Source organism: Falco naumanni, chromosome 6 (genome assembly GCF_017639655.2).
Source record: "Falco naumanni isolate bFalNau1 chromosome 6, bFalNau1.pat, whole genome shotgun sequence".
In the NCBI taxonomy this organism is placed as follows: domain Eukaryota; kingdom Metazoa; phylum Chordata; class Aves; order Falconiformes; family Falconidae; genus Falco; species Falco naumanni.
Genome location: NC_054059.1, coordinates 42582610 through 42609193, shown reverse-complemented (window position 1 = coordinate 42609193; position 26584 = coordinate 42582610). Strand labels below are relative to the sequence as shown.

At 45.9% G+C, this 26584-nt stretch overlaps 1 protein-coding gene across 1 annotated transcript in view; it reads right to left on the bottom strand.

Moving 5' to 3' along the window:
- Positions 1–15895, bottom strand: part of UTRN (utrophin) — a 382484-nt gene extending 366589 nt beyond the window's left edge. The window contains exons 1-2 of the mRNA XM_040599527.1: positions 15767–15895; positions 14807–14951 (exon numbers count right to left, since the gene is read on the bottom strand). Of these exons, the coding sequence (XP_040455461.1) occupies positions 14807–14885 (79 nt within the window). The 5' untranslated portion in view covers positions 14886–14951; positions 15767–15895. The remainder of the gene's footprint in view (positions 1–14806; positions 14952–15766) is intronic.
- Between the last annotated feature and the right edge of the window lie 10689 nt (positions 15896–26584).

The following is a 26584-nucleotide window of genomic DNA, read 5'->3' as shown; positions in this document are numbered from 1 at the left end:
TACCACACCACGTCCCAGATAATAGATCCAGATCAAAATCCATCCCAACAGCCACAGATTCTCACCAAGACTAAACATAATTCATTCAATTGCTTTTTAAAGACTTCCACTAATATTAGTTATCATAATTACAACTCATCTACTCTGTCAGCTGATAACCTTTTGGCTCTGCTAAATTCAGGAGAGCCAGGAATGTATTATTGCCTTTTCTTCATTGTACTGTAGATGAGAGTTGAGCCCCAAACGTCTACAGCCTCTTTACATTTTTCTGGCAGCACAAGAGGTTCTTAATAGGATAGCAAGTTAAGGTCTTTTACTAGTGCTGGAATAGTATGAAAGGAGCCTTATTGCAAATGAGAGTAACAAGCAGACATAATATCTTCCGAGGAACAAAACCCCTTTTTCTGCCTTCTGTCCTCGAAGCACTAGGAGTAGAAAAACAATTGTGTGCATTTTGGTATAAAGGAAAAAAAAAGCGTCAGTTCAGTGCACATAAGGACCCAAACCCATGAGACAATAGGCTTTTCAAACTGCAAGAAACAAATATAAAAAGTTACATTTCACAGTTTCTCTCCTTCCCATACCCACACAAATTATGCTGAATATTTTCATAATCAGGTTGCACTAGCCCTAAGACACATAAATTTTTGTTTCAAATGACCAGTACAGTACATTAGCATCCTTCAACAGTGCAGTACATCAGGAGAACTCATGTTCTTTAATCCCTTCCTTCTTTACCCAGGCAGCAAAACGGAGTTCAGCTGATCGGTAAGTGTCCATGTATTTTTATTACATGGGGACACAAGTAGAAGTTAAAGCCAAAGACTGCAGGGCCAAAATAAAAAGCTGAAACAAAACCTGGTGAGAATTAGCATTAGAAAAAAATAAATCAGCAAAACATTTCTAAGCAGTCTTCATTTCTCTTGTTCAGATAAATTGACATAGTCAATTTTCACCACCTGGCTAATGGCTGCCACTCCATCCCAGCTGCCCCGGCCCAACGGCAGCAGGGCAGTGCTGTGGAGGAAAGGACACATCAGGACTTCAGAGGCAACAATGGGCAGCAAATTCCAAGCTTTCATTTTTTCTGCCAAAATCACTCTCGAACCAAAACCTCCATGCAAGTACATTACCCAACATGAACTGTTTTTTCCTAGCCAGCTCCAGTGGCAAGATTTGCAGTGAATCTTGTTTTCTCCAAAGGCTGTTCAACAGATTTGGACTAGTTCAGAAGACTACTGTCATCTGCAGATTTAATCCTGAAACTAAATTTAATCAGCTGAACTAAGGTCAATGAACCCTTTAAGGGTGAATACAACAGCCCCAAGACCTTCTCAACATCATATTGGCAAGAGACAGGGAGTACAAGCAAATCTGACATGCCTGCAATAAGTCAGGGTTTCTGGGACCCTTCACTGCTTTCATGCCAGTTTTTTCAGTGCTAAAGGCACCCTGCCCAGTTAGTATCACATGCGTTGTTGTGGTTTCTTTGTCTGTTTTGCCCAGAACACCATAAATACATTGGCACTCAATTATGTCCTCTATTCATAAAGCCACAAACTACTGGATCCACCAGGTATTCTGCGCTCCCAGTACCCCAGGTCCTGTTGAAGAAAATTTATTCTGCCTCAGAAGTGGGGATTACATGCTAGAGTGATCCCTGACCTAACCCAGTAGCCCCTAATTTAAGTGTAGCATCAAGTGAACCAGTGAGAGACAGTTTCAAGAGGAACATAAAGTAGCTGCAAGAAGCAGGAGCTACTGCAGCATGAAAGCACCCTGGAGCAGAAGTACCAGGCTCGCATTCCTCTGTGGGGCAAGTACCTTCCTCAGCTGCACTTATCTGACACAACACACATTGCGTGTGATTCCTGTAGGAATTCAGAAGCCCCAAATGACAGCAACCTCACCCAAGAAGTCACCGCAAAACAGACCTCAATCCTGCCAACCACAGCATGATGCATTGCTCACTTCATGTCCTTGACTACACCACGTGCGCAAACGTAAAGCACAGATCAAAGCTTGGAGGCACTTGAGCAGGAGAGCCCTGCATAACACCCCTAGGAGCACCCTTGCCACCTCAGCACCAGAGCCAGCACGCTCTGTACTGTGCATACCCTGCATCACAGCTCAGCACCCACTGGTAGCACCAGGCAAACCAAGGAAACAGGACGGAGTCGATTTCTTGTCAAAGGCGTCCACCATTGTCTATGTGGCGACATAATTCCCCTCTATGTACAGCCCTAAGCTCCCCTTCTTTTTAACCATCCCAGTTATTTGGACTCTGACATAGATTTGTCAGGATCATTATCTCATCTCATATAAACTATAGCAATGAAATCCCTTTTTTCTGCAGTGGGATTTTGTTCAAGAATTTATCAGAACTGTCTCTGTGGACAGGACAGGCCCTCTTGCAACAGAACGGCTGTTTGTCATGATAACGCTATGTTCTTGTCAGAACAGCAACAGAAGCGGTGGCCGGGGTGGTTGCTAATACCAGCAACAGAAGGGTTTGTTTTGGTTGTTCTATTTTTGGGGAAGGAAAAGGAGAGCAATGTGCCTTTTCTCTAGCCCTTGATTAATAATGGCTTTACGATGTCGTTCTCCCAGGAAAAATATCAAGGCTCCCTGCAAGTCTGCTCTTCAGCTTAGACCAGCATCTTTCAGCACCAAGTTTTGGTAGTGATCCCTCAGTGTCTGCTTCAGCACGTGGTCACGCTTCCTAACGCCTTTTTTTGGCCTTCAGCCTTGGATGTGATCACCAAGCAGTATAGCTCTGGTGTGGAAATGCATACAAACGCTCTCTCCCCCAGAACGTGTTGGGGTTTGCCTGACATCAAGAAATGCCTTCAGCGTTCCCTGGCCCCTCACAGTCTTCCTGGCAGGCATTCCCTCTGTGTGACGTGTCAGGAACGGGCCGCATCCCGCCCCACACCGCGGCTGGTGCGCAGGGTCATGGCCAGTGGTTCGACCCCTTTGAAAATCTGAACTGGCACTTCAAGAGCGACAAGTCTGCATGAGGGCTCTAATTAAGAGGCAATTACAGAAAATATGGGCACCACCCCAAACCCCCGCCCCCCACCCCCCAGGACTGCATTTTGGAACAAGCAGCCATGGCAGGTTTCCCACTGGGATGGCCGAGGAGCCGCTCTTGTGGCCACCCGGCACCCGCTGCTCAGCGCCTTCAGCGGCTAACGGCAGCCGTTCCAGTTTTGAGGAAGATGCCTTATCATGTCCAGGCCCTTTGTAGATAGCCAAGGTCTCTTCCCCTACCCAGCTGGCTCTGGTAGCACCAGGCCCTTGAGTTTCTCATGAGCTCAGCTCATTTTCCACCAAGTCTTCCCTATGCAAACATTAATAGAGATAACTCCAGTGAAGATAGGACTGTTTGCAGAGATACCTTCTGTGAAAATGATCTAGAGCAGCAGCTAAATCCTCGAGGAATGCTCTTTTCCCCTCCCTGCAAACGCCTGCCAGGCCAGGGAGGCGAAGCCAGGACGGCAGAGTTCAGCAGGAAAAAAGTATTACAACATTTTTCCACCCGTTTCACTAGATTTTTAGACTGTCTCAAACTGCCTTCTGTCCACAGCACAGAGGAAATGCTGCCTGACAAACAGGAGCACGGGGTCCCCAGGTGTCAGCGCACCGCCGCCACACGCCAGGACACGTCCCACAGCAGCAGGAGCCAGCACTGCCACGTCCGTCCTTCCACCCTTCCCTCGTACCGGGATGACAGCAGGAAGGAAAAAAGCCTCTCCAGCTCTTTTGCTCTTCCACACACACACTGTGCAGCACACACTGAGGCAGTCACTGCGGTCTTCATCCAACTGGAAGAAAAACTACGAAGCTGAGCAAGGTAGAGGAAGAACAGAGCACACACACACACGCAAACACACACACAAATGAGCACGCAACTGCTGGGAAGAGCGGAAGTACATATTTCAAGAAGGAAGGTTTGAGACTTTTTAAGTCTATTTTGGATAATTATTTTTAACCGCATATCATGTTCAAAAATGATCCTTATACTTGGAACCGCACAGGACATCTATTTTTAAATATTATTTGTTCAGTCACAAGTCATCCCCAGAGACAAGAAAAACAATAATAAATTGATGTCACAAACTATTACAAAGTCACCTTGGCTGTAAATTAGCCTGGTTTGCCACCCTACATCGTCATCATGGTTTACATGACTCTGGTTTGTACATGCCACAACACTTCTCCTGTGTAAAACAGACTACATCTCACCAGACTCAAGTTTCCACATTTTAACTCCAATTACTCCAAAGCATCCTCTTTCCATTCCAAATTCCACCAGCTCAACCAGGTGTATATATCCAGGCAAGTTAATACACTCCGGCAGAGAGCAGGCTATCATATTTTATGTTAATGACGCAGAAGCTCAAATTGAGAAGTATAAATACCCTAGTCTCACAACTGGCAGTAGAGCAGCATTAGCGCTAAGAGGAGATGGGTGAGCAGAGTTTGCTTCTGTCAAGTGCATGCTCTTCCAGCTTGGTCTGTCTGTTCCAGGGGCTGCTTTGTTTATGCTGCGTGACACACGAGAATGGCACTTGTTAGCACTGAGACTGTCCCACTTGATGCCCCAGACAGGCCAGTCCATGGGACCTCACCTTCCCTGCTGCACTCCCGGCATTAACTTCCCTGTTCCTCCAAGAAGAAATACAATTCCCAAAATAGCAACCAAGGAGTAATCACCCCCCAAAAGCAACCAGTTTCGTGAGACCAGGTACTGTTCTTTCCTCCCACTGCACCCTCTCACTTAAGGTAAGCAAAAATATTTGAGTGAATACCATTGCCTTTCTTCACAGATATGGTACCCTATGACACACACAGAGCTCTGTCACACTGCAACAGTGTTGTGTGCCTCACTCAAAATCAACTCATCTTTTAAACCAGAGAGAATCTGAGTATTTTCAGTCAGGAAGACCTTGTTTGGTTGGTGGGTTTTTTTTCAATTAAAAAAAAAAAAAAAATCAAAAAAGGTGGGTTCTGTCTCTGCATTTTCTCCATTGAGATGAACACACCCAATACTGTTAGTCACTATGTAAGCAAAGTAACTACTATCCTTAAACAATGATGAAATATTTAACTCTGCCTGCTGAGAAGAGGAGGTTATTACCATATAGTGACAGAAAATACACCCCAGCAGGTTACAAGTAGAAGAGAAGACCTCAAAGTAGTCAGGACGTTCTTAGCTCAGATTTGGCAAGACAAATAGCCTTCATGACCTAGTACGGAAATTATTTCCGCTCATAAAACAAACATGAACAACAAAATACAAATTACATGGATTCATTAACTTTAAGTTTCCTAAGTTTCAGGAACCACTTAATTTCATTACAGCCTAAATGAAAACCTTTCTAAACAGCTGCTTTCGATTAAAAAAAATAATAATAAACTAAATTTTGGTTCTTCTCTGGTCCACGCCTCACTTCCCTAGAGGGGGGTCTACATAAAGACCCAAAAAAGTCAGTCCTGAGACTTCATATCAGTTTCTCACACTCCCTCCTGCCATGCACACATGGATGTGTAAGAAAGATGCAGACAGTGGATTAATCCTTTTGGCACTGAAAGGCATTTTTCCAAACTCTGAAGAGGTGTCATTCAAAGAGAGGCTCTGCTGGAGGACTGAGAAGTAACAGACACCCCTGCAGCTGATGCAGCAGTCACTCCGCCCCTGCATCTCAACAGCTCTGTAAGTTCCAACTGATCTAGTTTCCTTCAGATCAGAAAGGAACAAGAAAAGCATCTTCATGGAAACATGCCATTATCTGATGCCATCAGTTTCCCCAATACCCATAAATAGAAGAAAAGAGTTTTCCCTGTAGTGGTTTGATGCACCTGGGCATTTGAAGCTTTTTGCTAGAGCTGGAGTATATTTGCTAAAACTGCACTTCTACTCAATGTTTTTTATGTGTTGCTCTTCATCAGGGGGAAAAGAAGAGGGACGTGGGGATTTGGCAAGGCAGCAGTGAAGAACATCACGTGAGGAGCCTGGTATCTACAGAGACTCTATAAATTACCTCAATAAAACTACGGACAGCAGAAATTACTTTCAATCTCCTTTCCTTTAATACCGTTTTTCCTGTAATCAAGAAGGAACTTTCTCTTAACATTACGAAGGCAAATAATGAATTTTAATTGGGTTTCAATAGCCTTAAAAAAAACCAAACACCACCACCACACACACATGCAGTGGTATGACATTTGTGACAATGGGCACAACCCCATTTGAACTCTTCCTTCCTCTTTCTTCTGTTCAATTTTGGACATGCTGGTCATGCACTGCAGTATTAAACTCACTTCCACATAAATATAAACAGTCAACATTTGACTTATCCTATCAAGACAGCAATATAATCTTCCAAAAGTATGTTGCAGGGCTTTAATAAATGCTCAAACATCCAGTGAAACCAGAACAGTGGTTTGAGGAGAAGAGGGTGTTGAAGTGGGGGTTTGGGTATTTTCTATAAGTGTCCTATTGTCCTGAATTACCTCAATATTCAAACAATAACATTCAAGTTGGGGCGGCGGGGGGGGGGGGGGGGGGGGGAGGGGAGGTGGGGGGGGGGGGGGGGGGGGGGGGGGGAGGTGGGTGGGCACACCTCTCTTGATGCACCCAGGCAACAGTCAGAGGCAGGAGCACAGAGTCCCAAAGATGTAAGAGGGCTTGTGGTCCACAGACCACTGCGAACCTGCAGCAGCCTGAGGCATTTGTTCCCATCCTCTGCACCAGGGAGAAAATGGCATCCTCACCTGCAAGTACCTGGGCACTGCGTAAGTCTGACACTCTGCCAGACCGACTATCCTCCTGCACAGATCATAAAGTTTGCAGATATATTTTTTGAGTAGAAAGACCAGGGCAAATACTTCACATCTCTACTGTGATCTTTAATGAATCTGAGATTAAACTTAAACTCTATTGTGAATAAATAGTGTGTTACATTAGCTAGATATTATTTTATTTTATTTTTAAGCTCAGTAAATCAAACCAGCAAGCTCTAAACTGGGCACTACAGCCAGATCCAAGAGAAAAATTCCTGCACACAGAGGAAAAGCATCCAGAGCAGAAAGATTATGCGCCACTATCCCACAGAGAGCAAAACTATATTCAGAAGGACACTACCAGACTTTCAACTTCCAGTCTTTTCTCAATAAAGAGGCACAGCGTTAACACAATGTGTTCCCGTGAATTTCCACGGGAAGCCTCATCCAAGAACAAGATGTACAGGTAGAAACTAGAAAGAAAGAAAAAAAAGGAAAAAAAGAGCAATGAACTCTCTTTGGAAATTATTTATGCTGACCATAACTGCTGTTCATTTTTAAGTTACAACAGAAGTAAAAGCCTAGAAAGAGGGAACAGAAAGGTCTTGGTCTGAAGGCATTTAGATACCACTTCATTTATTCTCTTCTTCGAATACAATCATATTTTAGAATATAACAATTAAAATAACATAGAAACCAAAAGGCTTCATGCTATTCCCAGCATGCTCCCATAAAACATTGAAATAAATCTCCACCATTTGTTACGCATGCACTGACTACTCTTCTTTGCTCATCCAGGGTAGCATGGTAAATTAACAACAATAAAAAAAAGCTAGCAAAACATTTCAGAACTTATCCATCACACCACTTTTCCCCTGATCAATAATATGCTCTTAAAAGGCTGTTATAAATTCCACCTTTGGTCCTCTGCCATGATTTAAATTAGGAGGGGAGCAAAAACCACATTTGATGCTAGGCAATAAAGGCAGAATACAAAGAAACAAAATAACTTTATTTGTGGAATGAATTATACAGACCCATCAAAGCATGCTCTTTCACAGCTTAAGTGCTTGCTTCTCCACAGCTAAATGCAAAACCAGCGACTGCCCTTAAATGCTTATCTAATTCCTCTACAAAGTCTCTCAGAGTTTTTGGGTGGTGGGGCCTCCTGGTTTTCCACAACGTGAGGGGAAAAGGTGTTGAGGTTGAGAAAGGACCTTCATTACCAATAATTTATGGCTGAAAAGTATTGCTGCACCTAACCTATAAGCAAAATAACCTTAAGAATGCGTATCTGTCATGTAGCCATACCATTTCCTACCAGCATGTATCCAGCATTTTTGAGATCGAAGTTGGTCTTTTACTGAAACACATGGTCACCCGATCCCCCACCAACTAAAAGCTCAGCAACTCTTCACCACTTCTTCCCCGCCCAGCGGGAGACCCCCACTCCTGCAAAGGGGCTAGGCTGCTAAAGAGCTCCCTGGCACAGAAGCTGCTTTACAGTTACAAGAGAAACTACCAATGAAGCTAGGCAATGTTCAAGTTATCCCTCCCCAGCATCTCAACATGCTTAATGAATACCTAAAAATGCAAATTATTAAAGAGTGAACACATTTCTGAGCTTAAGAAACTTTCACAAGAAGGTCACTGACATGGTTGCAGATGGGTCCCCATTGATAACCAGCCTTCCCTGCATTGCTGCAGCTTCATATCCAGAGCCAGTCAGAGGGAAGATGCAGCCCATAACGCACCAGCCAGACAACCCTGCCCTCAGCAGGAGCTGTGACTGCCCGCACCCTGCCCCTGACGGCAGACCATCTCCCAGAAGCCTCCCCAGCGAGGACCAGCACCCAGCCCAGCCCCAGCCTCTGCCAGCACCACCCATGGCCATGTCAGCCTCCCAGCTACTGGGACATGCACCTGAAGTCACGGCCAGCACCTCCATACCAGCCCCAACCTGCTGGTCCCACAGGTAAGCGACCACAAAACATAACTGCAAGTATTTGTATTTCGGGGGGGGGGGGGGGGGGGGTTTTGGTTTGTTGTTTTTTTTGGGGGGGCTCCACTCAGGGCTGAGCCCAACTTTGGTTCAATAATAAAAGTATTTTTTTTTCTTTCACTGTCTCCAAGGGCAGTACCAGGTGGTATGGATGTCCTTTCAAAGAAAAGGCTTGAAGACAAAGACATCACATCCTAATGAATAAATAAATGGCAGTTTCTGACTCCTCCTTGATGGCAAATGTTTTGCTAACTTTGCAGCTGTATATATTTACAAGTCAGTAGTTTCTTGCCTCATTCCCAAAACTACAGCTTGCAACAGTCTTGTATCATTGTCTTCTGTCAAATCCACAGATGCCAGAGGGCTCTTCTATTTCCTTAGCCTGTTATTTCTGTTGCTACCTTTAAAACTCCCAGCTTTCTTCTGAGAATATACTGTCACTTTCTGAAATTACAGCTCAGCTTGCTTCCCCATTTCATTCCAGAAATACACTGGGGGAGGGAAGGAAGACATAAAACAGACTTCTGACAAAGTATGGAGCACTAAAACTTATTCTTTCATCAATACAATAGGAAGTCAGAAAATGCATCTCCTCCCTCCCACCTCATGATGTTTAAGCCCTGTTATTCCTTCTTCAGACTGTTATTAAGGCATCCAAATAAACGCACTTCTCCCCAGCTTCGTGCTAGGGGTATCACAGCTCCCAGGATGGGTGGGAACAGCTGCACTCTTCTAATTGTGTGTTTTCCTTAGAAGGAGGGATACCATACAACACACAAAAAGCATATCATGTGGGCTCTGAGCACACCAGCCCATGCTGCTACCTGGCAGCCCAGCAGCTATACTGTCCCGAAACATGACCTCAGCTCCAGCCCACGTGCTTCTCCCTTGCCCTTCTGCACCTACACTGATCTGCCTACTCCAGTCCTCCTCCCCACTTACTTGCACTCGGAAGATTTTAATGACCATACTGCCTTACTCTTCCCTGCTCACAAGAGTCAACCCCAATACACACACCATGGACAAGTGATTCTGCTAGAAGGAATAGTCAAGGCGAGAAGGAAAATTAGGAGCGGCTACTGAGATGTGTTAAAGGCAGCACAGCTAATTCTTTGCTAAGCTGCCCAATGCTGTCAACTCTTGAGAATTTCTTTGCATGTGCAAATATTTTCATGATGAGCCTTCCTTCTTCCCCCTGACCTGAGAGAAGAAAGGGGGACAGAGCCTCAAAGAGCGCTGGGGGAGGTAGAGCCAGGAACTTCACATTGTTCCTGGTCTGCCCTTCACCTAGGCACCCCTTCTCCATGGGAGCCTCAGCAATGAGCACTCCCACACCACCAGCAGCTGCATCTCCACACCCCAACTTTCAGACCTCTTTAGAAACACTACACATGCTGCCTCACACAGCAGCTCTTGCCCAGCGTTACATCCTCATTTCCTGGCAGAGCACACACAAATCAATGGGCTGCTTTTATGGTTTGAGGTTGGGTAGGGTTTTTTTTCTCTCCCTGAGGAGCCTCAATTTCTATTCCAAGGCAAAGTCGTGCTTCAAACACACGGAGCAGCATATGTTATTTCTTCACCCACCAATCAAGGGACTAGAAGAAACCAGCCTGGTACTTGCATATTTGCCATTTCATAAATGCTAGGCAATACCCTAGAACTGTCTTCACTGCAGCATCCAGCCTGCCCCCAGCAGACAGCCCAAGAAAAGGAAGCAATTTAAATGACAGAAAGGAGCCAGGCTACAGCAGCCTAAAGGTTTAGTTTTGAAAAACAGTCATTTTAGTGGCGAGAAATTAGGAGCACCAAATCTGTCACTTGCCTTTAACACCTTGTCCACGCACACCCTGCACAAACGTCCCTGAAGAGTTCACACAGTGCAAAACTGGCTAAGCCAGCTCCGCACCCGCTCGGCGGAATGCTGAGGGTCTGCCTGCAACTATTATGACTCTTGGCCATTTCACACCGGTGGAGCCAAAATGACAAACGAGAAGCAGCGTGTTTGGCCCGCAGCAATCTGGCAGCTAGAAGCATGACCGAAGGAACGGGTTCCAAAGGCAACATGTGGCACCGTGGGGCAGGGAGATCCCAGAGCAAAGGGGCTGCCGGCCAAGTAAGCGTTGCTTCATCGGCACCGACAGACAGCAGCAGCAGTTCCCAGAACAAACCTTGCCCAAGAACTCCAAAAATAAGTTACAACTTCTCAAAGCAGTCTTTCAGTAAATATATTTAACATAATTAAAAATGAAAGGTAGATGAGGAGAATTAAGTTCCCCTCAATTTAGACAGGAACTCATACCTTAAAATGCACCAGAGGCATAGAGTAATCTTCCAGAAATGTTTTTCCTGTCACGTCTTATGGGTTAATTATATATTACCATTCCAAGCTACCATGACTGATTTTAAGTGAGTTTGTCTTTTTTCCATAATTAATCATAGCAGGGACTCATCTGTTCTTCAAACCCAGTGATGACAGCGCTGTTTTCACCACTGTAAGGCAATCATCCCACCACATTCCTTCCTGAAATCTGTTGCAAAGAGAAAAGCACACCTATCCGCACAAGATACCTTTCAAAGATATCAATCAGCCACACACCAGTAATTCATACTATAGGGAAGGAAAAAAGGGAAGACCACTTTTGCATAGCAAGCAATCATATAGACACACAGGCTAATAATGCTAAATAAATGTTAATTATAAGTATCTAAACCCAACACAAACATTCAGAAGTATCTACCCCTTACACATCAGACACTCAGCACCATCAGCATCTACCATTGGTGCAGGAGGAAGGGAGGCAAAAAGACACTTGGTACTTCTACTAACGTAAGGCAGCTTTCCTTGCAACTACCATATTTTTTTAATTAAAGATATTTTAAAAGCAGCTTTGGTCACCATCTCTATTACTCTATTCTAAGTGCGGAAGATCTTCAAAAATAACTTGTAGCTATATGTTGATTAGTGCTAACAAATTATCTAATAAAAGAAAAGCCACATCAAAAGCAGAAAATAATAAATGCTAATTGGACAACAGAAGTCTTATTTTCTTTTTTAGTGTCACAAGTCACAAAAGCAAGATTACTGGGGGGGGGGGGGGGGGGGGGAGTGGGGGGTGGACGGACACAACTACTCAAGTTGTAACTCAAGCAGTTATCCCTTACGACAGCTACAGCATATAGCACATTCACAGAAAGTTTTCCTGCTGACCACTGAAGGCAAGAAATCCAACCCCTTGCTAATTGATTTTGATTGCTCTATAAAAAATGTATGACTTTCTGCAGTTCTCTTATATCCTTCACATGGTACATCAGTAGCTTCCCAATTACAAGTAATTAAGAAAAAAATACACGGCCTGTTTTTGTGAGCAGAACAAGCTTAGATGGGCACCACACAGCCCTGAGCAGACATAAAGCTTCATGTGTCTTATTATAGTCTCATAGGAGAAACTTTCGATCAAAGCTCAAGTCTTCAATAACCAATCACTGCATTAACAGTGCCACCTTTACAGCCTTCTAGCTGCTTCCCCCCTTTCCAAAGTAAGGTAACAAAAGCAGGGATGACTACAAAAAAAGACAAAATATTCAGTTTGATATATTGTCTTTTATATATACAGATATAGATATAAACTAAAGACTAAAGTTTAAATTTATATCCAAATATTTAGAAACATTTTTACTAGCACCACTCTCTGTTAAGGCCTGAGCTCTAACAGATTCTGGCATTCCAAGTGATAATTTTCTTCCAAGTTAGAACAAAACATAAGATTCAGCCATGTATCTTAACCATCACTTTTAAGAAGATTATTGGTTTTAAGTAAATGTGATACCCTGACAGCTTGGTGATCTGTTCCAGACAGATGAAGAAAAACATGTTGAAAGAGACAGACAGACAGACAGTTGCCCAGGAAAGCAAGAAAGAGAAAGTGATCTTTACGCAAGGCACTACAGCACTCTCTCTCCTTTTACTTAACAAGGATAGGATCAACTGCTTCCAGTGTTTCTATTTAAAAATCCACAGGAATATTACACACTCAAAAATACTACAACATATTAAAACACTTAAAGTATTCCACCTAGGAGAAGTGGGGTTTGCATTCTACTTTTATTAAGAATGAAAATATTAAATGCATATTTGCATGCTCTCTGATCAAAGTGTGAGCGATTTCCTGTATTGCAGGTGAACTTATGAAGCAGCAAGAAAAAGAGTAACCACTCATTTTCTGCGACAGAAGTAAACTGAGATCTCAAACCTTGTCTGGTTCTGCTTTCTGTAGCCTCAAAATGCAGACGGACCCTTAGCTACCGCAAATACTAGTAAGTTATAAGGCAATACTTCTACTTTACTCCAGTCACTTATACTGTGAAGAAGTCTTCCCAGCAAAAAGCAACTGTTTTCCTTTCTAAGTATCAAAAATATCATTCTCTTTTCCAGCTATCTAGGAAAAATGGAAGCATAGCTTAGAATATTTTTCCCCAGTCCTGACAACTAGCCTTTAATTTGCTGCCATCTGTACTTCAGGAAACTTCAGCCCTTTCATTAAGGAATCCCTCCCACAGGTTTACTTGTAAGGAATGGTTCAGATCAGAGCTATGTAGTACGTAATTAACTTGACCGAATCACACATCCAGATCCAAACCCATGTACTATTTAGAAAAGATGAATTATTTAAGACCAATCTTCACTTGCTATTTTTAATTTAATGCACAAGTCTTTCAGCCTTATATTAGCATATACATCATTTTCTCATTAACAAAGAAGAAGAAAGTTAAAACTGTTGTAACAGGAGACTTACAATCATCTCCCCTAACCAAAACAACAATACTTACTGTACAATTTGTTCATCCAAGGAAAACCTCAAATACAGCCGCAGTTCCTCAGACCTCCTATAAAACTGTAGCACTTGCATACATACATGCATACAAACTGTCTGCAAGCCTTCCCCAAACTCAAAGCCATTAGAGGTGCTGGCAAGACACAATCAAATCATGTCCAGAGGTTTCAAAGTAACAGCAGAAAATGTAAACCAGCACTAGTGAATTCAAGATGGGAAAAACACAAGCGTTTCTGGAAGTGCCGTTTATGAAAGGGAAGTTAAAAGGAAGACTGGCTCAGAAAGAGGAGGTCTAAGAAACAGACTGTTCAAACACCAATGGAATCCAGATTCAAATCCGCATCCTACACAATCGGACATATCAAATCACCACCAACCGAAGAACTACAGTTTTTCATGTATGGCACATTTTAAAAACACACTACTAGATTGCAGAGATCGAAGGAAACTCTTCTGACAACAGGAGCATTTCGCATTTAAGAGAGAAAAAAGCTCCTTTGAGGCTAAAGAAGCGAGCATCCAGCCTCTGGATGTAGTGCAAACTTCTCTCAAGGCTTAAACAACTTGCTTCTGCACCTCCAAAGCCTCCGCTCTCCCCCTGCTAAAATGAGAGTACCCCCTTACCCTCCCCAGCATCCACCTCAGAAGGCAACAGCGGGGGGAAAACAAACAAACATGTTTTTCCAATAACCTTCAGATCTGTTTCATGACTGTTTTGCTGGAGGAAATGCCTCAGTGAGTAGCCTTAGACAACTGTTTTACATTAAGGAGGAAGCACATTAATTTACTGCACGAGCACTACCGCGACGCACGTTCAGGAGGTACAGGACTGCGGCCACAGTTGCCATTTTCAGCATCTGAGAATAAACACAAAAGCTGCCAACACTAGGTTGCATAAGAGCACTTTAAGCACATGGTTATTTACAAAAGCAGAGGTAATTACAATGCAGGAGGTAGATCCCAAACAGACTTGGCTAACACTGTCAAAAAAAAAAAAAAGAAGATATGTACGATTACTATTACTTAATTGTAGGACAGCTGCACAAACAGCCTCAGCCGCTGGCTGTACTGCCAATACATGGCCAAAAACACAGTTGGAAAAACGTGGTGTTTAAAAATGCCGGAGGATGCTACACGTAGCGAAGAGGAGAGAACGGGCAAAGCGCCTCGGCCAGCTTACCTGATCGGGACTTGATGATGTCGCTGAACTCGCCGTGCGCCCCACCAGGCCCTTCCTCCTGCTCAGGGAGGCCGGCCATGCCCGCTGGCCGGGCTGCAGCCTACACCCGCGGGGAGGGGGCTCCCACGGAGGGCACCTGCAGCACCTACAGGGCAGGAGCAGGGCAGAGGCACCGTCACCGGGGGCTGCACCGGGCGCGACTCGGCGCGGGACGGGACGGGGCTCCGGCCGTGCCCGCCCCACCAGCCGCTCGCTGCGCCCCCGCCGAGGGGTGTGCACGCGGCTTACGGGGGGCGGCGGCGCAGAGGGTGCTGCCGGCCGGGTTAACCCCTCGCCACGACAGCGAAGCATCGGCCACCCCTGGGCGACGGGGCGCCCCGTCCCCACCCGCACACCCCGGAGGGGCGGGACACAGCCACGCAGCGGCACCGCCACGCAGCCGGCAGCCAGCGGGACATGCCGCTCCGGGGGCTGCCACAGCCCGGGGCGCCTGGCCACCGGCTGGGAGGGGGCGAGGGGCCGGCATCCTCCTCCGGCCGGCCCGGCAGCGTGAGACCCACGTGTGGGCGAAACCACGAAGCCACTCTGGCGGGCAGGGGAGACGAGGCCCACGGGACCGGGACCGGCCTCGCACACGCCTCCCCCCGGCGGGGATCCGGGCCCGGCGGCCGGCCGGCACCTCCTCCCGGCGGGATATGCGGCCGCAGCGGCGCTGCCGGCCCTCGGGCACCCCTGCGGCGGGGCCGCTCCTCGCCCCGTCCCGCCCGCGGCCGCCCCGTCCCGCCCGTGCCCCCGCCGCCCCGCACCGGCGCCCCCCGCCCCGCCCGCAGGTGCTGATCCCCCGCCTCGGAGCCGGGAACAAAGTCGCGCCCCCCCCCCCCCCCCGCTCCCGGAGCCGCGGTGCCGCCCCGCTCCCGGAGGCGCTGGGGCACCCGCCGGCAGCCACCCGCCGCCACTCACCGCTCGGGCACGGCGATAGCCCCACTTCCCCACGGCCCGGCCCGGCCCCTCCCCGCACCCCGTCCCCCGGCAACGGTGACTCCCGCGGCGCTGCGCTGGCGGACCCACAACTTTCTGTGCGAGCCGGAGCCGCTGCCGCCCCTGCCCCACCTCCTCCTCCTCCTCCTCCTCCTCCTCCTCTTCCTCCGCCCCTCCCGGCCTGGCCCTGTGGAGCTCCGCCCCCGACCCCGCGCCCCCTTTGTTAGCCGGGCCAGCGGCGCGGGTGCGGGAAAGCCGCCCCGGCCGCGCGGCCCCTTCGCCGAGGGGCAGGAGGGGCGGGGCTGCGCCCGCCGCGGGCCCCGGCCGGGATGTGGTGGGGCGGGGCACGGAGGGGCGGGGCGAGGCTCCGCACCGCCCCCGCCCCGCGCCCGCGGGCTGCCGCCGGCTCAGCCCCGCGCGTCTGCGGGCCCCGCCCGGGGAAAGCGGCCGGTCCGGCAGCGGGGGCCGTGGGGGCCGCCCCGCCCCGCCCCGCCGGCCCTTCCCGGGCTCACCTGCGCGCTCCCGCCCCCATCCCTCTCCCGCGCCGGCTGAGCGCGGTCTCGCAGCGCTGAGGGGGCCAAGCCCGCGGCGGGCCGGACCGGGCGGGCACCGCGGCGCTCCCCGGTAACACCGTGAGCTGCACGGCGAGGGGGTGCGGGCGGAGCTTGAGTGGCGTTTCGGACGGTGACACGCTGAGCATCAGGACGCAGCCCTTCCGAACGCCCCGAGCGTCCGAGCCCGGCCCCAGGGGCGGCCGGTAGGTGCCGGGAGCTGCGCTGCGCGGCGGGCAGGGCAGGAGCGGCGCCCGGTGCCCCTGCTCGGTTCTACCGTATGGGCAGCCGTACACATCCGTGAAACACTGGCTCACGCTAATTAATTGATCGCCGCAGCCTCGGGGCGAACACGCACGTGTTTGCCGGGGCAGGCGGCGGGGACCCGGCGCTGCGGGGAGCACCCGGGCGGACGCCGTGCCGGAGCTGCCCCCAGCGCGGCCACCGGCCCCAGGGCTGTCCCGGCTGCTCCCCGGGCCAGGTGCGTCCCCAGCGCCCCAGGCCTTCAGCCTTAGCGACAGGACCAGGCACCGGGCAGCAGCCCGCAGAACCAAAGGTGCCCGGTTTATGGCAGGAGTAGCCCAGGCGTGGCAACACGCTTATTTCGTACCTCCACGTGAAAACCAATCGCTGACAATGAAATGAGGGTGCAAGTTCTGCAGGAAAAAAAACAGTCTGCTGAGTAACAGCCTGCCTGATCTGTTAACTGAGTGACAACACCGTGGGCTGTGCAGAAAGGGACAACAAAGATACTCCGCTTGCAAAGCAGTCCATTTGGTACCTCGTGTCTTCCTGAATATGGAATTGTCTTCTGAAATCATGACAGAACATTGACGAATGGGCACAGGCATTATTATAGCAGTCAATCTCAGGGTAATGAGATACGTGAAATTCCTAGTTATATCGTAATCCTATCGGTTATGTGTATTCTAAAAATAGAGATGCTAAGAACAAAGAAAAGACAAGGAGACAAGGTAAGATGAGCTCAGAGCCTCACAACAGCATTGTTTGCATGCACTGAGGAAGAAGGTATTTATTTACTTTGGTCAAAGTTCAAGGGCTCCACATCTTCACAGCCCTTTTCTTCACTGTTTATTTTTCTGGGCTCCCTTTGTCTTTCCTTTCTTAATGTTATCCAAGAGGTTCATAGACTCTTCCTTTCTTTTCCTAATTTATTCCACATTATACAGAAAGGTAAACTGTGCCATACAATCCGCATGATATTAACAGTCTGCAGCAACCAAGACATCTGTAGATGAATGTAGGTTTCAGAAATACAACCGGGTGGAGAATTTGTTTTTGACTTTAGAATTGTGCTAGTCATTATTTTCTAATTCTGCCAATCTCTGGAATACAAAATTAGAGAGACCTAAAGCATACACATGTACAGAATATTAAAGATTAGGGTGGGTTTTAGTTTTTTTGTTTCCTGGATGGACTTGTGCCTAAAGACCCAGATATAAAAATTATAGCCCTTGTATCGAGAAGCCTACAGTCTAAATAACTAGCTTGGAAAACTCAGGCTTTGATCAGCTGCTGAGTGAGGCTGGCTCTGGAGAGAGGCGTGTTTGAAACACACCAGGAAGAAAATTCTCCTGCTTCCCTGAGGTAGCGCGCAGTCTTGTTATTCTACTAGCTTTCTGTTGGTGCTCCACAGCTCAAATAAGATAATGATCCTACTTTTGTCTAAAACAGGAAAGAAAAAAAGGTGGAAAAAAGACTAAAAAGGAAATGCTATCAGGTTAAGTTGAAATGTGTTTCTTTTTGCAAAATAATTCCTAGGTGCTTATAGAGCAAGATTATAAAAATCAGGACCTTGGGCTTACACATGGATATTTGAAACGGGATATACCAGCTCTCTGCTCCAGCTTATCAGTTTGACTGCAGCTTTTAGCGATCAAAGTTACTGCTACCTGATAGCGGTCTTGGGTAACCTTTGTGAAATGACTAATTCCCTCATTGCAGCCTACAAAAGAAAGGGCTTTCTGCCATTTAGCATTCCCTTGCGTTAGGCAAGGCAACGCTTTGGGATCCCCAGGCCATGCACCACTGCTGGATACCCTGCAGTGAGAAATGATTTTTGTCTCTGTTGAGTCCTGAGCAGGCCCTGGGTTACACAGATGGGTACGTCCCTCATTCTGTCCATGGCAGACCTGTATGAAAAGTGGCTGGGTTACATCTGCGTTCTGGGTTTCCAGTATGTGGGGGGCATTTCATCTGGGGCATTGAAAATCCAGCATGCAGAGGGAAGGCAGGGTGGGGTGGAGAAGCCATCTGTTCAGTCAAAAGCAGCAAGGCAGGTGCTCTTCTAACAACAAACATGGTGTTCATAGTACAGATTTATCAGTACAAGGTAAACAAACAGGCATAAACATGGACCGCAACCTTCCAACAAAAGCAGCCTACTGCTGAGCGCTGCCCGAGACACAATAGGCGTCGACACCTGTGGTTTTGTAGCGATTGTCATCCGTGATCTGCAATTCTCAACAGATTCACAACTTCAGTCATCACGACGCTTTATTATTATCTCTTTACAAGTAGAAACCATTAATGACTTCATGCAGTGGTTTGGATTAAGCAGATCAAGGATGAATTAACTAATTTGCACTGAATCAGCCAGGAAATCTGTTGAATGACCAGAAATAGACAACTTCATCTTTAGGGCTTCTCCAAAATGCTATATCACATTATCTACGAGGCCCTGCACCCTGGGATGCAGAATGGTAAAGACCCAGTCCCTGTTACACATGTACAGATCAAAAAGAAAGGAAAAAAATGTTAAATGCAGTTACAATTAAGATAATAGTAATTTACAGGTAGCTTGTTTGATTCCTTTGAGGTATCTCCGTTTTCCTTGGGTAAATATCAAAGGTAGCTTAGGCTAAACTACACATCATCGTTATTCATCGTTGGTACCTGTAGTGCCTAGTGAACTCACGAGCTGTATTCCGGTAAGGAGAAACAGTGAAGAAATGGGCTGTGAAGATGTGGAGCCCTTGAACTTTGACCAAAGTAAATAAATACCTTCTTCCTCAGTGCATGCAAACAATGCTGTTGTGAGGCTCTGAGCTCATCTTACCTTGTCTCCTTGTCTTTTCTTTGTTCTTAGCATCTCTATTTTTAGAATACACATAACCGGTAGGATTACGATATAACTAGGAATTTCACGTATCTCATTACCCTGAGATTGACTGCTATAATAATGCCTGTGCCCATTCGTCAATGTTCTGTCATGATTTCAGAAGACAATTCCATATTCAGGAAGACACGAGATACCAAATGGACTGCTTTGCAAGCGGAGTATCTTTGTTGTCCCTTTCTGCACAGCCCATGGTGTTGTCACTCAGTTAACAGATCAGGCAGGCTGTTACTCAGCAGACTGTTTTTTTTCCTGCAGAACTTGCATCTGACTTCAAGTAACAGCTCCTTGATGCTTTGGTACTGACATACTGCACTAACCAGTTAGTACAAGTCCCTTACTATTTTCATTACCTCTAATCTGAGGAGGAAAATATATAAAAAGACATATCAAATAAACATTCTCTCTCTGTATGTTCCTCTTGTGAGGCAAATGACCAATTTTTCTAAAACCTTGGGTTCGTTTTATCTACAGCTCCTTTGGCAGTACCTTTGAAAGACTTTAGTACACTGGGCAGACATACTTGGCTTGTTCCTTTTCCTTTCTTTTGCTGTAATCTCAGTGTTTTAGAGTTATCTTTGTTGTTCAACTAATTAACTGATACCAAAATATTCAAAATCAGCCCTAGCACAATTTTTAAAGGGGGGACAGCATTTTCTACCCGCAGCTCCTTAGGCTGGGATCTGGTTTTAATATTAGATTGCATATTTTTATTCCAAGTTCAGCTGCCTTTTATTATGTGTAAGCTCCTTCCGAGCTCCTCCAAGAATTAGAGCCCTGTTGCGGTAGGCACTGTAACATATCTTAAGAAATTCAAGACTTTTGCTACACGGAGTTAACCATACATCCAGGCCACCAGATGCAGAAAATGGGAGGGATGCCCCAGGGCAGAGGACAGCAGGCAATCTGATAAACAGGTGAGCATGGGGTGCAAGATGCTCTCCAGGCAATGTGCCTGTCTCCTGCAACCCCGCAGGTCCCCTGACTGTCTCAGTGTCACCATTCTCTGTCCTTCCCTTCCTGTTTAACCGAAAGAGAAAGCAGTTTGTTCCCCTTTATATACTTCCATTTCTACAAGTTGGGATCTGTATCTTCAGAAGATACTCATTCCACCCTATTTTTATCTCATTAGACTCAATATATCTATTGATTAGATCAGATTCAAGGGAATACTGTGTGCACAAAATACACTGGAACCTTGTATCTTAAGTTTCAGCATTTTTTTATAGCTTCATTATAAAACCCCAGAAAATTGCACTGTATTAATAGAAATGCTGACATCCCTTTAGCTCAGTGACATTAATTGAAGCTACCATAATTTATCATCATCCTGAAGAACATAACCTCTAAAAGTACATTAAATAAGAGTGCATTAATGAACAATTATACTAATCAATTTACCCTCCCAACATAACTCTTTTAACTGCAGCAGAGAATTGGAAAAAAGAAAACCATCAACAACAGAAAAGCCTGTGCAAGACAGAAACCTTTGGCAACAGCATGAGACAATCCTCTGCAAAGGCAGGTGTGAGTTGTTAGTCAGTCACTCCTAACACAAGTTGTTTTCTGTTTATTTATGTACTCTTTCTGTTTATTTCTTTCACTCCTGGCTGTTTTTTTCAGCGCTGTTTCATTCTCATGTATTGGCATAGGTTTGTTTAATGGCTAGACACATCAATGCCTAATGCTTTTGCAGTTACAGAAGTACTTTTCCAGCCAGCAAGTTTGTCAGTATAGGCGTTAGAATAGGAAATAGGATTCCTGCATTATCACAACATATAAACTTGGTCAACTTGCTTAGTGTTAGTAATAGTAATATTAGTAGAGTGGTTCACTCTTTTCAGTAGGGAAAATAATAACATCTTCTATCATAGGGGCATTATTTATGGAGTGAAATAATATGATAGTTGGACAAAGGCAATTTGGAAACACTTCAAAACACTTTAAAAATGAAAGCACTCACCACTCCGCAAAAATAGTTATCAGTGGAAAGGCTGTTGTAGTCTTCTTATTGTAAGGGTAGGCAGTGGAAGAAGACACAGTTTATTCTTAGCAAAATTAAAAAGGAGTTCCTTAGTACTCTGTGAAGGCTCCCAATACAGAATGAATACAAACCAAAAGAGAAATGAAACAAAACAATTTTTCACAGTCACTATTTTTTACATTTATTTGCCTCACTTCAGATCAAACGAATGGGTCAAGTCACTGTTTCTTTGTCGTTTCCTGTTAAATGATTAACATGGATGCTTTGTACCTGACCCCTTAAGAAATTCCCTAATTAGAAGAATTTAAGGTCTTACATACAAGATTGCACGAGTGTTAATAAAATATCTCTCTGCTGGAAAACCACTGTTTTTAACATCTTTACTGGGATAATGGCACCCCCTGGGACACGAAAAGCACCATCAAAAATCTGTGCTACGGATGGTATGTCCCATTTTGCCACCTACTAAACACTTTCCATCTGATTAAACTCCCCTGTAGGCTAGAGTTCGCAGCCTGTGGCTTCTACTGCCCTGAATCACATGAGGACATGGGTGGTCACCATGACTGAGACGGGAGCCAGGCTGGAAATGCTTTGGCATTGTTCCCTCGAGCTGCAACGCAGCTGCAGTCCAGAAGCTGCATAGCAGCACTCTCACCACCCTGAGCAAACCCTCACATTTGGCTTCCAGACCACAGACAGACAGACAGCCTATGGCCAGAGAAGGCTTGAACCAGGTTTTGTCATACCTGCCCCTGCCAGTGTGCCCTCAGACCCTCTAGGAAGCCTCACTCTTAACTAACTCCCTTTGGGCTTACAAGACTACCATTAGCTCCTCATTCCAAAACACGTCAAGTTTTTTCAATGTGCTGAAAGCCTAAATAACTTTTAATTACTACCACTAAGTGGGTTTTTCTTTCCCTGAAATGACAAGGATTTTGGCTTTTAACTAAAATAAGTAAAGTCATCAAGAAAACGTTAGACCTGAACATTACAGATGTGCATATGAATTTTTAATTCTGAGCAAACGAATAGCTCTTTTTAATCAACAGAATAAATTATGCAAGTTAAGTTGTATACCCACCAGAGAGCTTAGTTACGAGTTTGTTTTGCAGTGTCTGGATTTCTGAGGCTACACCTGTAAAACAGAAGGAGATGCTCTGCAAGCCACGGCATCTGACAAAGCCCATTTGTAGATCTCTGCACTGCCTAGGTAATCTCTGCTGCTTCACAATTCCACACTCCTGAAAATGCAGCCTGAATGAGGTCAGTTGTCACCAGATATAGTCAAAGCTATTTCAGCTAATGGTTTAAATCGCCTTGACTGAAGCCTCTCATCCCACTCCCGAGCTCCTCTTTGAGCAGGCACCAGTGAGCTGCCCGCAGCGAGGTGCAGGGCAGAGATGAGCCGCTTGCCCGGCTGCCCTGCTCCCTGTGCCGCCGGCTGCCGGCCGTGTGCTGGGGTGCCTCTTGCCAGATGTCCCCCACATGAGCAGGGAATCTTGGCCGCTGCCTTAGGGCAGCACTCTGCTTTGCACAGCTGGGGCAAGACTGAGCTCCGAACCTAGTGAGCACCATGGATTTCCCAGAGGGATGAGTACTCTGATATTGGTTTTAGCCATTGGGAGTGTTTGAAAGGAGCGCACAGAGAAAATTTCCAGAAGCGATGGGCAGGCATGACACCTAGCATGCCAGGCAGCATTGACGGGCGTGAGCTTCATGCCTCGGCCAGGCAGGAGTGTGAACCCTTGCTCATCCCACGCCTGGCAGACTGGGGCCGCAGGAATTACATTACCAGTTGGCTCAAAGTACGCAGTTCTTCATAGAACAAGAAATTTTCTAAGAGACTTTTGCTGGTTCCTTAAATTATTTTGCAACTAGTTAAATAACTGCTGTGCTAGAAGCTCTGCAGGCAGTAATTATTGCTCCATTTTCTTCTATTAGGCAGTCCTGAACTGAGCCATGAAAATTGCTGTGAAATCGCAGTAGACAAAGAGGAAACTTTTGGACATCATTTTTTTTGGGATGTTCCAAACCAAAGCTATCTTCCAAACCAAAAAAGAAGTCCAGCGCTGCCAAGTCCTTAATCACTGAAATGAAGAAAGAGACCACAAAACTGAATGAAAAGATGATTGAAACAATTTTCCAACTCTGAAAAAGCCTTTTTTGGCATTACTGTCAGAAGAAAATGAGGGGAGAACAAAAACCCGTAATACATCACTGATGTGTCTAACTGGAAGTGACTCGCAGAGGCCAAGCGTTTGAAAAGGGAGCAATGCTGGAGTTTGTTCTTGCTGAGAAAGAACTCGTACGTGGACTTTGCATTTCAGAGAATAAAGCCTTACTAGCATTTCCAGAGAAATTTCCAACCACGTGAGAGCAAGAATCTTCTTAAGAGTATCTACTATACTATGCCATTAAAACATAATCGTAACATAATACCCAAGTACTTACACTTCAGGCACTTAGAGACTCATCTTAGAAACATTTACCAGGTACAGGACAAGGGTATTATTTATAGCACAGAAGTACCAAAGGGCTCACTCTGTCAGGATCAGCTGCCATTGAGCCTGACAGTATGCAAACACAAAGCAACAAAGTCCCTCAACCCTACAGCTTGTGAGTGGCTCAGGACAGAAGGTTTGTTTTAAAACTCTGTGCGTATGATCTGACAAATGCTGCAACTACTGTTAAAAGACTGGTGTATACTTAAAATACAAATGTATCCAAGCTCTGGCAAATTCAAAATCTATATCTAGTCTGAAATATGATGCCGTGAGCATGGTAAAAAGACAACAGCAGACCAAATTATATGACTGGGAAAGCTGGCTGGCAATGAAACTTAATTTTAGCAAATCCTGTGAAACATCCGTTATGAAATATAAAATCATCTGTCCTTGCCCTGGAGTAGCAATCACCAGCCAGCAACACTTTGTCAGCATCAGACCAGAAACAGTCCTGACAAGGGTTGTGAAAAAGGGGAGTGCAGCAGAAAACTGGTTTCAGCAAGTATATGACACGTAAGGGATGCAAATGTTCACAGCAAAGTTTTGCTGAAGTTACTAAATGCAAGAGCGCAGCTACCAGCAAAGACCCCCGCAGGCTCACCCTCCACCCCCTCCCTTCATCAGCGTGTTTAAACCATTTGTGTATATTAAACGCCCTGAGATGAGTTCCTTGGACCCTCTGGGTGGGATTCAACAAGCACACAGACATCCCACTTGAGGCAGGGACCCTGCAGTCCCACGCACCCCTGTGTCCTGTACCTTTGTGTGTTTCTGCCCTCCCAGTGCAGCTGGTCCTGCTCTCAGCCCACCCTCGGCCAAGCTGGTGGCACTGGCCAGGAGAGATACTTCTACTCCTTTTTAGTCTGCCACGTTCCTTAACTTTTTCTTAAACGATCTTTAAATCCTTTCTTTTTTATTTTGAGTGTCCTCCCCTGCCATATGTGTGGCACTGAAGCCCACACGGCACTATTCAGTAGCATTTCTTTCCTCGGGAGCTGGGAGAGTTTACTTTTCCACAGACAGAGCTTTGCTATTTTGAGTGTGGAATGAGGTGCATGACTGCTCCTGGAAGTCCCACTCAAAAAAAAAGAGAGTAAAGCAAAATGTTGGATGTCTCCCAGTGCAGTGCTGAGCCGAAAGGGGTCATCTTTGCCAAAAAGGATTAGCAAAGCCTCAATTATGTGTTCTTAATACAACAGAGAGAACGATTAAAATACCGTAGGTAACAGTAATACAGCAAGCTCTGAGGTGTATGTTATGTCCACAGCCCATCATGCTGACAAGTATCAAGGTACATGTGCTGTGAGTGAGACTGCCTCCAGGAGCATTTGTGGCAAGGTCTACAGGGCACAGGAACAGCTTTGAGATGACCAGCTGGTACAGCTGGAAAACCAGGCAAGCTCTGGGCATGTAAGCATCTCTTTACATCCTTAACATTTTGCTGTTTCCCTGTGCCCCACCAGCCATCTCCATTTCTTATTTCTTGTCAAGTAAAAAGCTTTGGGCCACTTCAGTCCTATGTTTCAGCAGTGCCCAGACCTCAGCTGCCATAGAATGCAACTCCTCCACCCTACAGTTACACCAAGAGTCATGAATAATAATACCGAGGATACGTGTCTCTCTGATACAACTGCAGCTCAGGGAGGCTTTTTGTCCTATTTCTTCTTTACACCTCCTTGGACATAAATTGTAACTAAAGCCAGTCAAAAATACAAAACAAATGTTTAAAGATCACGATTCTTAACTTAGATGCCATAAAATATTCTGCCCACCTCAAACAATAGATGATTCATTTGTGAAAACCAATGATTTATTTATAAAGATGCAAAGTGTAAAGCTGCACCAAGATCTCAGAGCGAGAGAGTGGAACATGCAGCGTGTTACGAAACCCTCCACTGACATCCGCAAAAGATAAAGTGTGCGGCAGAGGAAGGAATACAACAGGGAGAACGTCCTGAGCCTTAGTGCAAAGCCAGTAAGGGTTTCTTTGGACTCCTCCATTTCTGCCAGAAATAAACCACTTGAATAGCTCTTTTTAAAATAGCTGTTGGCTTCATTTGTAACGCTATCAAATGCCACAAATCCTCCAAAGGGCCTTCCTCTGTTTCCCCATGCCACGTCTTTTTCCCACGAAAGCTGAAGCCTGGATTTGTTTTAGGAATAGCGACCAATAAACAGAGGCTCAGTAACACTAGCAACAGGAAAGAAACATTACCAGATTCAAATACGAAAAATGAAGGAAAACAAAACATTTTCAACAATGCCTGAGGAAGCCTACAGGTCCTAGGGCTGATCCAGAAATCCTGATAATCCAAGGATTGCTTTTCACCTTTAGGATACACTTTCAAATTCAGCCAAAGTTGTCGCTAATAATTAATGTAATACTAATTTTTGGGTGCTCTCCCCTATATACATTCCAGAGTACACCATTCCAGCATTGAATTTATAACTAAACAACTCAACTTTATTTGTAGGGTATTTCTGTGGATGGTGAAGTGATTCAGATGCTCTTTGCGCTCTCCTTACAGGGCCTCCTCTCCCAACAGTAATGGTGCCCAGCCTGCTTTCAGTGCTCAGCTGTTCCCTGAGCTTCACTTGGTGCAGTGAGAAGGGAACCAC